At 45.1% G+C, this 11477-nt stretch overlaps 1 protein-coding gene across 2 annotated transcripts; it reads left to right on the top strand.

The window, feature by feature from the left end:
• The first annotated feature begins 1812 nt into the window (after window positions 1-1812).
• On the top strand, window positions 1813-11199 carry SLITRK3 (SLIT and NTRK like family member 3). 2 transcript variants are annotated; one of them, XM_045556561.1, is made up of 2 exons: window positions 1813-1883; window positions 7684-11199. In XM_045556561.1, exon 2 carries the CDS (start codon window positions 7702-7704, stop codon window positions 10642-10644), a length of 2943 nt encoding a protein of 980 aa, XP_045412517.1. In that variant the 5' UTR covers window positions 1813-1883; window positions 7684-7701; the 3' UTR covers window positions 10645-11199. The 2 variants fall into 2 exon arrangements, with proteins under 2 accessions (XP_045412517.1, XP_045412509.1); XM_045556553.1 differs by lacking the exon at window positions 1813-1883 and adding an exon at window positions 2494-2909 and having other exon boundaries at window positions 7684-11010.
• Window positions 11200-11477: the final 278 nt, after the last annotated feature.

The following is an 11477-nucleotide window of genomic DNA, read 5'->3' as shown; positions in this document are numbered from 1 at the left end:
CTCATCAGCCTACTGATGCAGTTTAGTTCCTCCTAAATCTGACTGATTTGTTACAGGGATGTACTCCTTTCCCAACCTTTCCTGGATCTACTGCTCTTTTTATTTATTTATTTTTTTGTATCTACCCCTTTAAGGCCAATTTTGAGACCTAGTGGGTGAAGCACCTATGATAAATGTTCTTTCCACATCCATGTCTTCACGTATGTAAAATTCACATAGCAGAATTTATTATCCCAGAAAACACTGAGGATAGGTTTGGAATTCATGCCAGTAGATCTGAAATATTATGTTTAAAAAGAATAGATTTAATATCATGGCCATTTTATCAATTTCTCAGTCCCTGTAGATACTTCACTAATCTTAGAAATGAATGCTGAATATTTTAAGGAACAAAGTGAAACATTATAAATATGATGTATACATTTATATCATATATGTATGTAGTCTAATCTCACACTTTATATAATAGAGCCAACACTGCTGCCATACTGAATTTGGAGTGTGTTGTGTGTCTGTGTGTATGCGTGTGTATATGTGTGTATGTATGTTTATGTTCCAAAAAATTCCACCGGCCCGGGATCTCTCTATAAATAAATCTATCCTCTCCTTTCTTTTAATATGGGTAATATGGACACTAGATTTTTGGTATTATATGTCTATAATATGGACTAACAATGGTTTAAATTACAGTAAATACAAAATCTACTAGAAAAGTCTACAGTCATATCTTCAGGCCTTTCTCTCAAAGGTTTTTATATACAAAAGAGTACTGTTTCTTTGCAAGAGGTAAGTTAGAGTTCCTTTGAAAGCTTTTAAAAACAGGGTTAAATTCATTTTACATCTACAATTATAAAAGCTATAACAACTTCACTTGTCTTGGACAATTTATTCCATTCACTTCAGGAAAGAATGGCAAGAGATACAGAGATGATTCCCCAGACTACCTCCTATTCAGTTTGGGACTTAGTGGAAGACTGCCCTCTTTCCAACACAGTCGCTGATGAAAGGGATCTATTAAAAAGAACTGCGTTGGTTTACACTGCAGATTGAATGGAGCATTAAATGACTGCATTAGTATGACTGCAGTGGGGGTAATGGTCGCATCTATGATGTTGTAATAATACTTTCACATAGGTGCAATAATTGTTCAAGTGTCCTTATCTAATTTGTCACGAAATGGTATCCAGCATCTCTCCAGCAAATGCACCCCCACACTCCCTTTACCCTACAGTTTTATTTCTCCCTCTTTTAGCAAGTGTAAACAGATGAGGAAATGTGTACTTTGAAGTCGTCACATATGTATCATGAAGGTGGGGGATGACTGCAATCACTTGGAAACTGCTCCTTGGAGGCTGTTAGAGATGTCGCCCATCAATACATCTCAGATGTTCTTAATTTGATACCCCACCCCCCCACCCGCCAGTTTGGGCTGTAATTTTCCAGCCATCTCTCATTTGCAAACAAAAGTTAAAATTAATCCACAGATACAGAATGCTGACTTCCTGACACTCAATTTTACAGGGTTTCTGTTTGTAGAGCTAGCAGATCATGACGAGAGAGGGGAGGGAGAGAGAGGGAGAGAGGGGGGAGAGAGAGGGAGAGATCACTTGCTTCCTTGCTTCCTAAACCGGGCTTTGCCTGAGATGCGCGGCGAGGACTGCGGCGGCTGCTTTACACAGTTGGCGCGGAGGAGGGGCTGGGCGTGCGGGGGGACAGGCTGGCGGCGGCCCCGGCGATGGGCTGATCTGGGGGCTCCCGAGCGCCGCTCCCTCGGTGAGCGATTCGGGGGCGGCTGATGGATTCGCATTCAGGTTCCAGCCCTGCGTTCCCTATATCGACTCTTAATACCCGACCCGGCGCTCCCAGTTTAGGAGCAGGCGTTGGTAAGTAACGTATAATCCGATTTTGGTTATTTCCTAGGCCATTAAAGTGGCACTTTTAAAGCAGGTCAGTCTTAAAAGATGCCGCTGCCGCCGCTGCCGCCGCGAGCGTCTCCTTGGCCTGAAACGCTCGGCGGTCCCCTCCCCCACCCCTTACCCCTCCCCCACCCCTCCCCCCCCCCCCCCCCCGCTCGAGAAGTGAGGGTGCTTGAATGGTGAGCTGTCAGGGGACTCACTCTCGGCCAAAAGGACCGCTTCACCTTCGTGCTTTGCCTGAGACCTCCCAAATCCAAGCGGAATTTGGTGTGCACAGCCGTACTGTTGTATTTGTGTCTTCTGTCCCTGGCTCCTTCTCCCCCCGCCCCCCCTTTCGCCGTCTGACCAATGCTGGGATCTGAGATCTAGTCGCCCCCTTCCTGCCTCCTTTCCGCCTCTCTCTACCCTTTTCTCCTCTCATCTGCACAGCACCCACCCCCCATTCCCACCCACCCAAAGGGCAAAGAGCAAAGACACCCGGGGAAGACGAGGGCTAGTTCCATCGTCTCGGATGGAGGGAGGCCTGGGGCAGAGATTCCTCCGTGAGTGACAACCTTTCCAGAGGAGAGAAAGAGAGAAATTCAGAGGCTGAGCTCGGGCTCTCGGGAACAGCGAAGCTGGACACTGAATAGAGAGCAACGGAGATTTTCAATCAAAGGAACACAGTCCTGGGACGCTCAAGCTGCCCGGCTGCCATCGAAGGCGTGTGGAGCTGTGGTCATGAGCTCCCTGTCGCCGGCAGCGCCGCGCTAGGTGCGCGCCCGACTCTTCCATGGGCATGCAGCGACCATTTCCCTGCAAGTCTCAAAGGTGGAAACATTTAAAAGGATTACAAGCGTGATTTGGTAGCCTTTTGAAAGTCGGTGGCCATCAGAGGAGAAGCTACAAGGCTACAGTGTGATGGATACAATTCAGCCTCCCAGAGAGTTTGCCCCTCCCGCTGGGAAGCCCCTCGGAGCAAACCTCGGAGATCGTGAGCGCTCTGCACCATAGGTACTAGCCGCCATCCTTTCCTTCCTACTTTGCCTAATTGAAAACGGTATTTCTCGCATGTAGGGTGTACATTGTAGAGTACATAGACTTCGGCCGCGGTGTCTTCCTTACGCTCACAGGTGCTAGGGGGTTGTTGCTTTTTGAATTAGATCAGTTAGGTATAAGGACACCGGTGAAAGGAAGGGTAGAGGAGAATAACATACCCCCTTTTTCTGGGGGAGGAAATCTTAACTCCAACAAATAGGCCAGGTGGTTGAATAGTACCCCTTCCCCAGTGGATATCTCGCTAGTGTTGCAAGAGATAGAAGGAAAAGAGCTTGGGCTTTTAATAATTTTCCTTTTCTAAACAGACTCATTGTGCGTTTCGCCTGCCTGGCGACAGCTAATTAGAAAAGGATCTCTAGAAGGCTCAAAGCTCTTCAGAAAATGAATGATGCAGCATTTTAATTATTTATTATAGGGGATATCATTTTGCTTCCATATTGGAATATTTATCTTAGATCTGGAGAGATTAGCGGGCTCTAAGATCCAGCAATGGGGGGAGGGAGGTAAGAAGGGGTACTGTGGGGAGAAAGGGCTTCTTGTCCTCCCTCTGGACAAACAAATGGTTCCCGGTGCTTTCAGCAGGACGCGGAAACAAAACGGGGCCCCATGGCCCTCCATCCTCTAACTTTTTGAGCCCTTCCTATCCCTTAGACATGCTATCCTGAGGTAAAGGAAAGGAAAAGGGTGAAATGGGCTTTAGGACACAGCTAAAGTCCAGAACTTAGAGGGCTGTAGTTCAAGAGAGAACAGAGACTTGATTGTAGGGACGACTCTTCACCGTCACCAGGAAGCTCAAAGCAGCCTCCTGGGGCACCCATCCATGCCATCACATCATGGATTCCGATAAGATCCCTGAAGCAGTTACCGCCTCTGCACGTCGGGTACCGAAGGTGCTGGGCGGGGGCTGGGGGGGGTGTTGGCAGCTGGGGAGGGAAATGGAATTGCTATGGTTCTGAGCTATGGCTATTGGTGTTGGTTTGCTTCATGGCTGCGACCTATGGGAGAAATAGGGTGGGTCTGGAATATTGAGGGTGTACAATGTTAGAGAATTCTGCCGGCCTGCCTGCTTACTTAGTCTGATTGCTGTTCCAATCTTAGCTACTGTGGGGCGGTGGACACATAAACGGTCATTTGAAATGCACAATATCATGCAAATAGCCTATGACTCAACTTTTAAGGAACGTTTTGTTGAGTTAGGTCAGTTGAGTTACCTATTTTAGAGTGGTAAGAAATTGACACATAAGCAGTGCTTTTCTTTAAAATTTGGTTTTGTAAAGAGTGCTTTAAGGGGGAGCCATCTCTGTCTACTAACTTTGAGCTCTTGGGCAATTGAGGTTCCGTTTAGTTCTTCAGCGACCAGAAAGTCCCTCCCTTCCCCCTTCCTTGTGAATTGGTGACAGGATTGGTGTGTGTGTTTGGGGGTGGGGGGTGGCGTGCATCCATGACACACAAGTTCCCGCTAACTAGAATCCCTTGCTGTACACTTGGCTTTCCCCAGTTTCCTCACTAAGCTGCATTTCCTCCCAGCAGGCAGGGCTGTAGAACTGTCAGCTGAGCCTTTAAAATTTTTTCCTTAGAAGATTCCTGTGAACTATCATGGTGGCCCCTCTACAGTGCAATATCTTCCTTCAGTCACTTCCACTACTCCCTATCCCCTTCTCAAAAATATCACGGAAAAATATTTGAATTAATAAAAAGAAAAAGAAAGAAGGAAAAAAATCCAAACCCTTAAATTTGTCCCTTGCCCCTGCGAGGTCTTTCCCGGTGGAAGAACGTTAAATATACTGTTGTTACCCAAATGGTCTGTATCTCCTTCCAGAGAATTGGCTTGTCTCTGTTTTTAAAAATGTAGAAGAAATTACATGGCTGTTGAATCCAGGGGAAATCGAAGCTTTTGAGCTGCAGCACAACAAAAGAATTCCTGGTGCAAAAGGATCGAAGCAAAATGCAGAAGAAACTCAGTCCAAGTCTCTCAGGCTGCCTGAGCTCTTATTTGGGACACCTAGGCAGAATCAGCCAGATTAAGCTCTCCTGCTTTGAGAACTCGGATTTCCCCCTCATCCCGGTCTTTGCAGGTAATGGCTGTGCTGTGAGAAGGATAATTTTGAGGGATAGTCTCACTTTCAAACCATCTGCACTAGAGAGAGGAGCTTTGGGAACTAGAGGAGCAAACCATCCGGGGAATGGTTTCCCTGAGAGTAAAAAAAAAGAAAAAAGAAGAAAAAGGAAAAGAAGAAGGAGAAGAAGAAAAGGAAAAGAGAGAGGAGAGAGAGAGAGAGAGAGAGAGAGAGAGAGAGAAGGAACATGCTTACCCCTCCCTATCTCCACCTTCCCCGCCAAAGAAAGGTTTCCCCTAGGTTGGTCTCCTCCCCCTTCTCTCTTATCTTTTATCTTGTCAATTTGTCATCTCAACCCCTCTACTTCAACTCTTTCCCTTACACACACACACACACACACACACACACACACACACACACACTGTACAGTCAGGTCTCCCTAGTCCTCACTCCCAACTCCAAGCTAAGCGCGTTCCCCTTCTTGGGGTTCATTTTCGTGACGTGATAAAGCGGATCCAGGGCTATAGCACATATTTAAAAAAAAAAAAAAGCCAGAGCGACCGAGAGAAGTCCGAGATTCTGCACTGTGATTGAGCTTTCCTTCTTCCCTGCCTTCCTCCCGCCCTTCCTCCCAGTGCCCAATGCTGTGCTGCCGGTACCCAGAGAGATCAGTCTCCGCGGCGGCAGCAGCAGCGGAGCTGGAAGCCTGCTGCAGCCCCTTCTCCTCCCTCCTCTATTGAGTGTGCCAAGCGGCAGTTCTGCATCCTAAAGAAGCCCCATTGAAGAGTCCATTGCATTCCCTGCACGTCTTAAGCTTGCTTTTTTTCCCTCTAAATCTCCCCCCACCCCAACTCCCTTTATCCCCTTTTGCTTCAGTTTCAGCAAAGGGAAGGGAGGGAGAGGGAAAGAGAGAGAGAATCCTTAAGCTCAAGCTTTTTTTTTCTCCTTTTTCTTTTCAATGTTCCATGCTTAAAAAAAAAAAAAAAAAATCTGCAAAATAGGTAAGTCCAAGACATCTGGAGCCTTTTTTTTTTTTTCTTTTTTTGCCTAAACCTCAGCGACTGAAAAACAAGAAAAACATTTAAGAAAAGGAAATGGTGAAGAAAAAAGAACTTAAGTAGATTTAATATTTTATAGGGGAGACAGGGAAGACTGATACTGCAATGTAGCCTTCTCTCTCTCTCTCTCTCTCTCTTTCATTTAATTGTTTTAAAAAATTAAGTATTGCATGCCCGAGGCAGATTTCTCTTTGCTTTCTCATGGTTCTCCTTTCCTTACAGCTGTGTACATTATATACAAGTTGAATATGAGGATTTATTCGGTTTACTTTCCCTATAAATTATATATTGTGTTTTAAGTTAGAGGGTTGATGAAATATTTTTTTTTTTTGCTGTATATGTGTTGGAAGAAAAATATATGCTAAAACATTTTTATTGATTAAAATAAGCCATTTAATTTTGATTGATACTTCAGTGACTCAGGAAGGATGATCTAATAAAACTGCATTATTATCATTTATTCATGTTAACATTTTCATATATTGATGATACTAGGCAAGGAAAGACAGCCGTAGAAGAAAGCTCTGTGTGTCATTAGAACAGTGTGCTACATTTATTTCCTCTGATTGGAAAAGAATGATGTCTTTTTTTGAAATGTATTTCATGTGCTAGATCATTTATTAGCAGGTAAGAATAAAGGTTCCCACCCTCTCTTGCCTTTAACTCCTCACCTCTCCTTTAACCAGCCACCTGCTTTTCCAGCTTTTTACAGGGTTCCTCAGTTGATCCAGAAGGTACAGATAGACATTCCAAACTAAGCTCTGCAAGTGTTTTAATTCAAACACTCCCAGATTCAGCATCCTTTAGCTGTCACTATCTTTAGCTCTGACAATTGCATGGGCATGTTATTTGGAAGAGCTAATCACTCCTAAGTGCTTGAAATAACCAAATGATATACATATGAAGAAGTTATTTAATTAAAGGAGATGTCAATAATCTGTGCTTGGGTAAAAGGGTTGGGAGAGTATAAAGAGTTACGGACTATACATTGTAATTAAGCATGTTTTGATCATTTCTTAAAAGAAATCTTAAGTTTTCCTAAGGTGCTGATCATCTTACACATCTCCACACCTTATATTAGGCATTAGGCTCATCCTTTATGATACCCTTTAATCTGACAACTTTGGGGTATGTCATGTCTTTTTAATAGTTGAAACCTATAATTCTGAAGAACATATTTCTCCCAGAGTTCCAATCAGATTTCTAATGGGCATCTTTGATGTCAGTGTGAGTTTTAACAGGCAAACAGGTGTAATTGACAAATTATTGCCATTGTTACTGAATCTGCCTGTGCCTAAAAGCCAGCACTTTATACCAGTTCCGTTGTTTGCTATAAGAAGCAATGCGGGCTGCTTTTGTTCATGTGAATTGCCGTTTACCAAGTATGGCTCGGTTCAAGAAAATGTCAATGCATGGTTCAATATCTCTGAGTCTCCTAAGTTTAAAATATAGGACACACTCTAAACGTTAAGCATGTTGCTAGCTCATTTTGAGTGTCAGTTCAACAACTGCTGAAGTTTTTATATCGCTCTTAAAAAGCCCCACATGTAGGAGTCAATTAAAATAGTACATATGACTAAAAGCTAAAAATCTGCATTTTTATTTCTGTTGCAGTTTTGTAATCAACCACGAATGATGAAACCTTCCATAGCTGAGATGCTTCACAGAGGGAGGATGTTGTGGATAATTCTTCTAAGCACAATTGCTCTAGGATGGACTACCCCAATTCCTCTGATAGAGGACTCAGAGGAAATAGATGAGCCCTGTTTTGATCCATGCTACTGTGAAGTTAAAGAAAGCCTCTTTCATATACATTGTGACAGTAAAGGATTTACAAATATTAGTCAGATTACGGAGTTCTGGTCAAGACCTTTTAAACTGTATCTGCAGAGGAATTCTATGAGGAAATTATATACCAACAGTTTTCTTCATTTGAATAATGCCGTGTCTATTAACCTTGGGAACAATGCATTACAGGACATTCAAACAGGAGCATTCAATGGTCTTAAGATTTTAAAGAGGCTATATCTACATGAGAACAAACTAGACATCTTCAGAAATGATACCTTCCTTGGTTTGGAAAGTTTGGAATATCTTCAGGCAGATTATAACGTCATTAAACGCATTGAGAGTGGGGCATTTCGAAACCTAAGTAAATTGAGAGTTCTGATTTTAAATGATAATCTCATCCCCATGCTTCCAACAAATTTATTTAAGGCTGTCTCTTTAACTCATTTGGACCTACGTGGAAACAGGTTAAAGGTTCTTTTTTACCGAGGAATGCTCGATCACATTGGTAGAAGCCTGATGGAGCTCCAGCTGGAAGAAAATCCCTGGAACTGCACATGTGAGATTGTACAACTGAAGAGTTGGCTGGAACGCATTCCCTACACTGCCCTGGTGGGAGACATCACCTGTGAGACGCCTTTCCATTTCCATGGAAAGGACCTGCGAGAAATCAGGAAGACAGAACTCTGTCCCTTACTGTCTGACTCTGAGGTGGAAGCTAGTTTGGGGATTCCCCATCTGCCATCAAGCAAGGAGAATGCATGGCCAACTAAGCCTTCCTCAATGTTGTCCTCTGTGCATTTTACTGCTTCTTCTGTTGAATACAAGTCTTCAAATAAACAGCCTAAGCCCACCAAACAGCCCCGGACACCAAGGCCACCCTCCACATCCCAAGCTTTATATCCTGGTCCAAACCAACCTCCCATTGCTCCTTATCAAACCAGACCACCGATTCCCATTATATGCCCCACTGGGTGTACCTGTAATTTGCACATCAACGACCTTGGCTTGACTGTCAACTGCAAAGAGCGAGGATTTAATAACATTTCTGAACTTCTTCCAAGGCCACTGAACGCCAAGAAACTATATCTGAGTAGCAATCTGATTCAGAAAATATATCGTTCTGATTTTTGGAATTTTTCTTCCTTGGATCTCTTGCATCTGGGGAACAATCGTATTTCCTATGTCCAGGATGGGGCCTTCATCAACCTACCCAACTTAAAGAGCCTTTTCCTTAATGGCAATGATATAGAGAAGCTGACACCAGGCATGTTCCGGGGCCTACAAAGTTTGCACTACTTGTATTTTGAGTTCAATGTCATCCGGGAAATCCAGCCTGCAGCCTTCAGCCTCATGCCCAACTTGAAGCTGCTATTCCTCAATAATAACTTGCTGAGGACCCTGCCAACGGATGCCTTTGCGGGCACATCCCTGGCCAGGCTCAACTTGAGGAAAAACTACTTCCTCTACCTTCCTGTGGCTGGTGTCCTCGAACACTTGAATGCCATTGTTCAGATAGACCTCAATGAGAATCCTTGGGACTGTACTTGTGACCTGGTCCCTTTTAAACAGTGGATCGAAACCATCAGCTCAGTTAGTGTGGTAGGTGATGTGCTTTGCAGAAGCCCTGAGAACCTCACCCACCGTGACATACGCACTATTGAGCTGGAAGTTCTTTGCCCAGAGATGCTTCACACTGCACCAGCTGGAGCATCCCCAGCCCAGCCTGGAGATTCTCACCTTGTTGGGGGACCAACAAGCGCATCACCTTATGAGTTCTCTCCTCCCGGGGGCCCTGTGCCACTTTCTGTATTGATTCTCAGCCTGCTGGTTCTGTTTTTTTCAGCTGTCTTTGTTGCTGCCGGCCTCTTTGCCTATGTGCTCCGACGGCGTCGCAAGAAGCTGCCCTTTAGAAGCAAGCGACAGGAAGGTGTGGACCTCACTGGCATTCAGATGCAGTGCCACCGGCTGTTTGAGGATGGTGGAGGTGGTGGCAGTGGAAATGGGGGTGGAGGTCGGCCAGCTCTTTCCTCCCCAGAGAAGGCCCCTCCTGTAGGTCATGTGTATGAGTACATCCCCCACCCAGTCACCCAGATGTGCAACAACCCCATCTACAAGCCTCGTGAGGAGGAGGAGGTAGCTGTTTCATCAGTGCAAGAAGCAGGGAGTGCAGAACGTGGGGGTCCTGGGACACAACCACCAGGAATGGGTGAGGTTCTCCTAGGAAGTGAGCAGTTTGCTGAGACACCCAAGGAGAACCACAGCAACTACCGGACCTTGCTGGAAAAAGAGAAGGAGTGGGCCCTGGCAGTATCCAGCTCCCAGCTCAACACCATAGTGACAGTGAATCACCATCACCCTCACCCTCACCACCCAGCAGCTGGTGGGGTTTCAGGGGTAGTTGGGGGAACTGGGGGAGACTTGGCAGGGTTCCGCCACCATGAGAAGAATGGTGGGGTGGTGCTGTTTCCTCCTGGGGGAGGCTGTGGTGGTGGCAGTATGCTACTAGACCGAGAGAGGCCACAGCCCGTCCCCTGCACAGTGGGATTCGTGGACTGTCTCTATGGCACAGTGCCCAAATTAAAGGAACTACACGTCCACCCTCCTGGCATGCAATACCCAGACTTACAGCAAGACGCCAGGCTCAAAGAAACCCTTCTCTTCTCAGCTGGAAAGGGCTTCACAGACCACCAAACCCAAAAAAGTGATTACCTCGAGTTAAGGGCCAAACTTCAAACCAAGCCGGATTACCTCGAAGTCCTGGAGAAGACAACATATAGGTTCTAACAGAAGGAAGAAAATATATTAGTGCTTTTTTTTTTCCCAAAAGAAAAGGAAAATAAAAGAAATATATCCCTTGCTCCCTTTACACTTGTCCTGATAACTCCACCCTCACAATCTTCCCTGCCCTGAACAGAACTGAAGCCGCATGATAACTAGAGAATACAGATGTATGCTCTCCCCTCTCAGATGTGATTTGGAGGAAGGGCCATACTCAGATCATTAATCAATGAAGTGCCTTCGCAGACTTTTGCCAGCAAATGTTATCATTATTTTTTTATACTGAAACTTGAGACTTTGACTGTGCCATGTATAAGGTATACTGGGGATCGTTGTATTGATCCTAATTAAGTAAAATTCAATGTGTCTTTTATTTTCAGTAACTTTTTTTTTTTTTTTAGTTGTAGTTTTGTTTGAAAGGGAGGTGGGGGAAATGACATTTGTGGCTTTCTTTCCTCTTCCCACCATGGCACAGGTTCTGTACATGTATTAACAATGCAGTTTGCTGCATGCCTGGAAACTGCAAGATGGGGAGGGAGGGGTGGGTCTTGCTCGAATGTTCTCACTCACTCTCTTGTCTTTCGCACACATACGCATATGCAAACCACAAATCTGCACACAGTATGGTCCCTAAACCTGCAGTCTCTTCCTGCTGGTGCAGGTACACACACACCTACGCACACACATGCACGAGCGTGCAAACACACACTCCCCACACACCACTCCCATTCAACCCAATCTGCTTAGTTCGGGTTTGATTCATTTCTCTCCATAGTTCCACCTACCCTCACGCCTGGTGTACAGCTCATAGCATCTCTCCTACCACCCTGGGAAAAGTC

Source organism: Lemur catta, chromosome 1 (assembly GCF_020740605.2).
Source record: "Lemur catta isolate mLemCat1 chromosome 1, mLemCat1.pri, whole genome shotgun sequence".
Taxonomy (NCBI): domain Eukaryota; kingdom Metazoa; phylum Chordata; class Mammalia; order Primates; family Lemuridae; genus Lemur; species Lemur catta.
The sequence above is the reverse complement of the archived record's forward strand: the minus strand, read 5'-3'. Positions and strand labels throughout refer to the sequence as shown.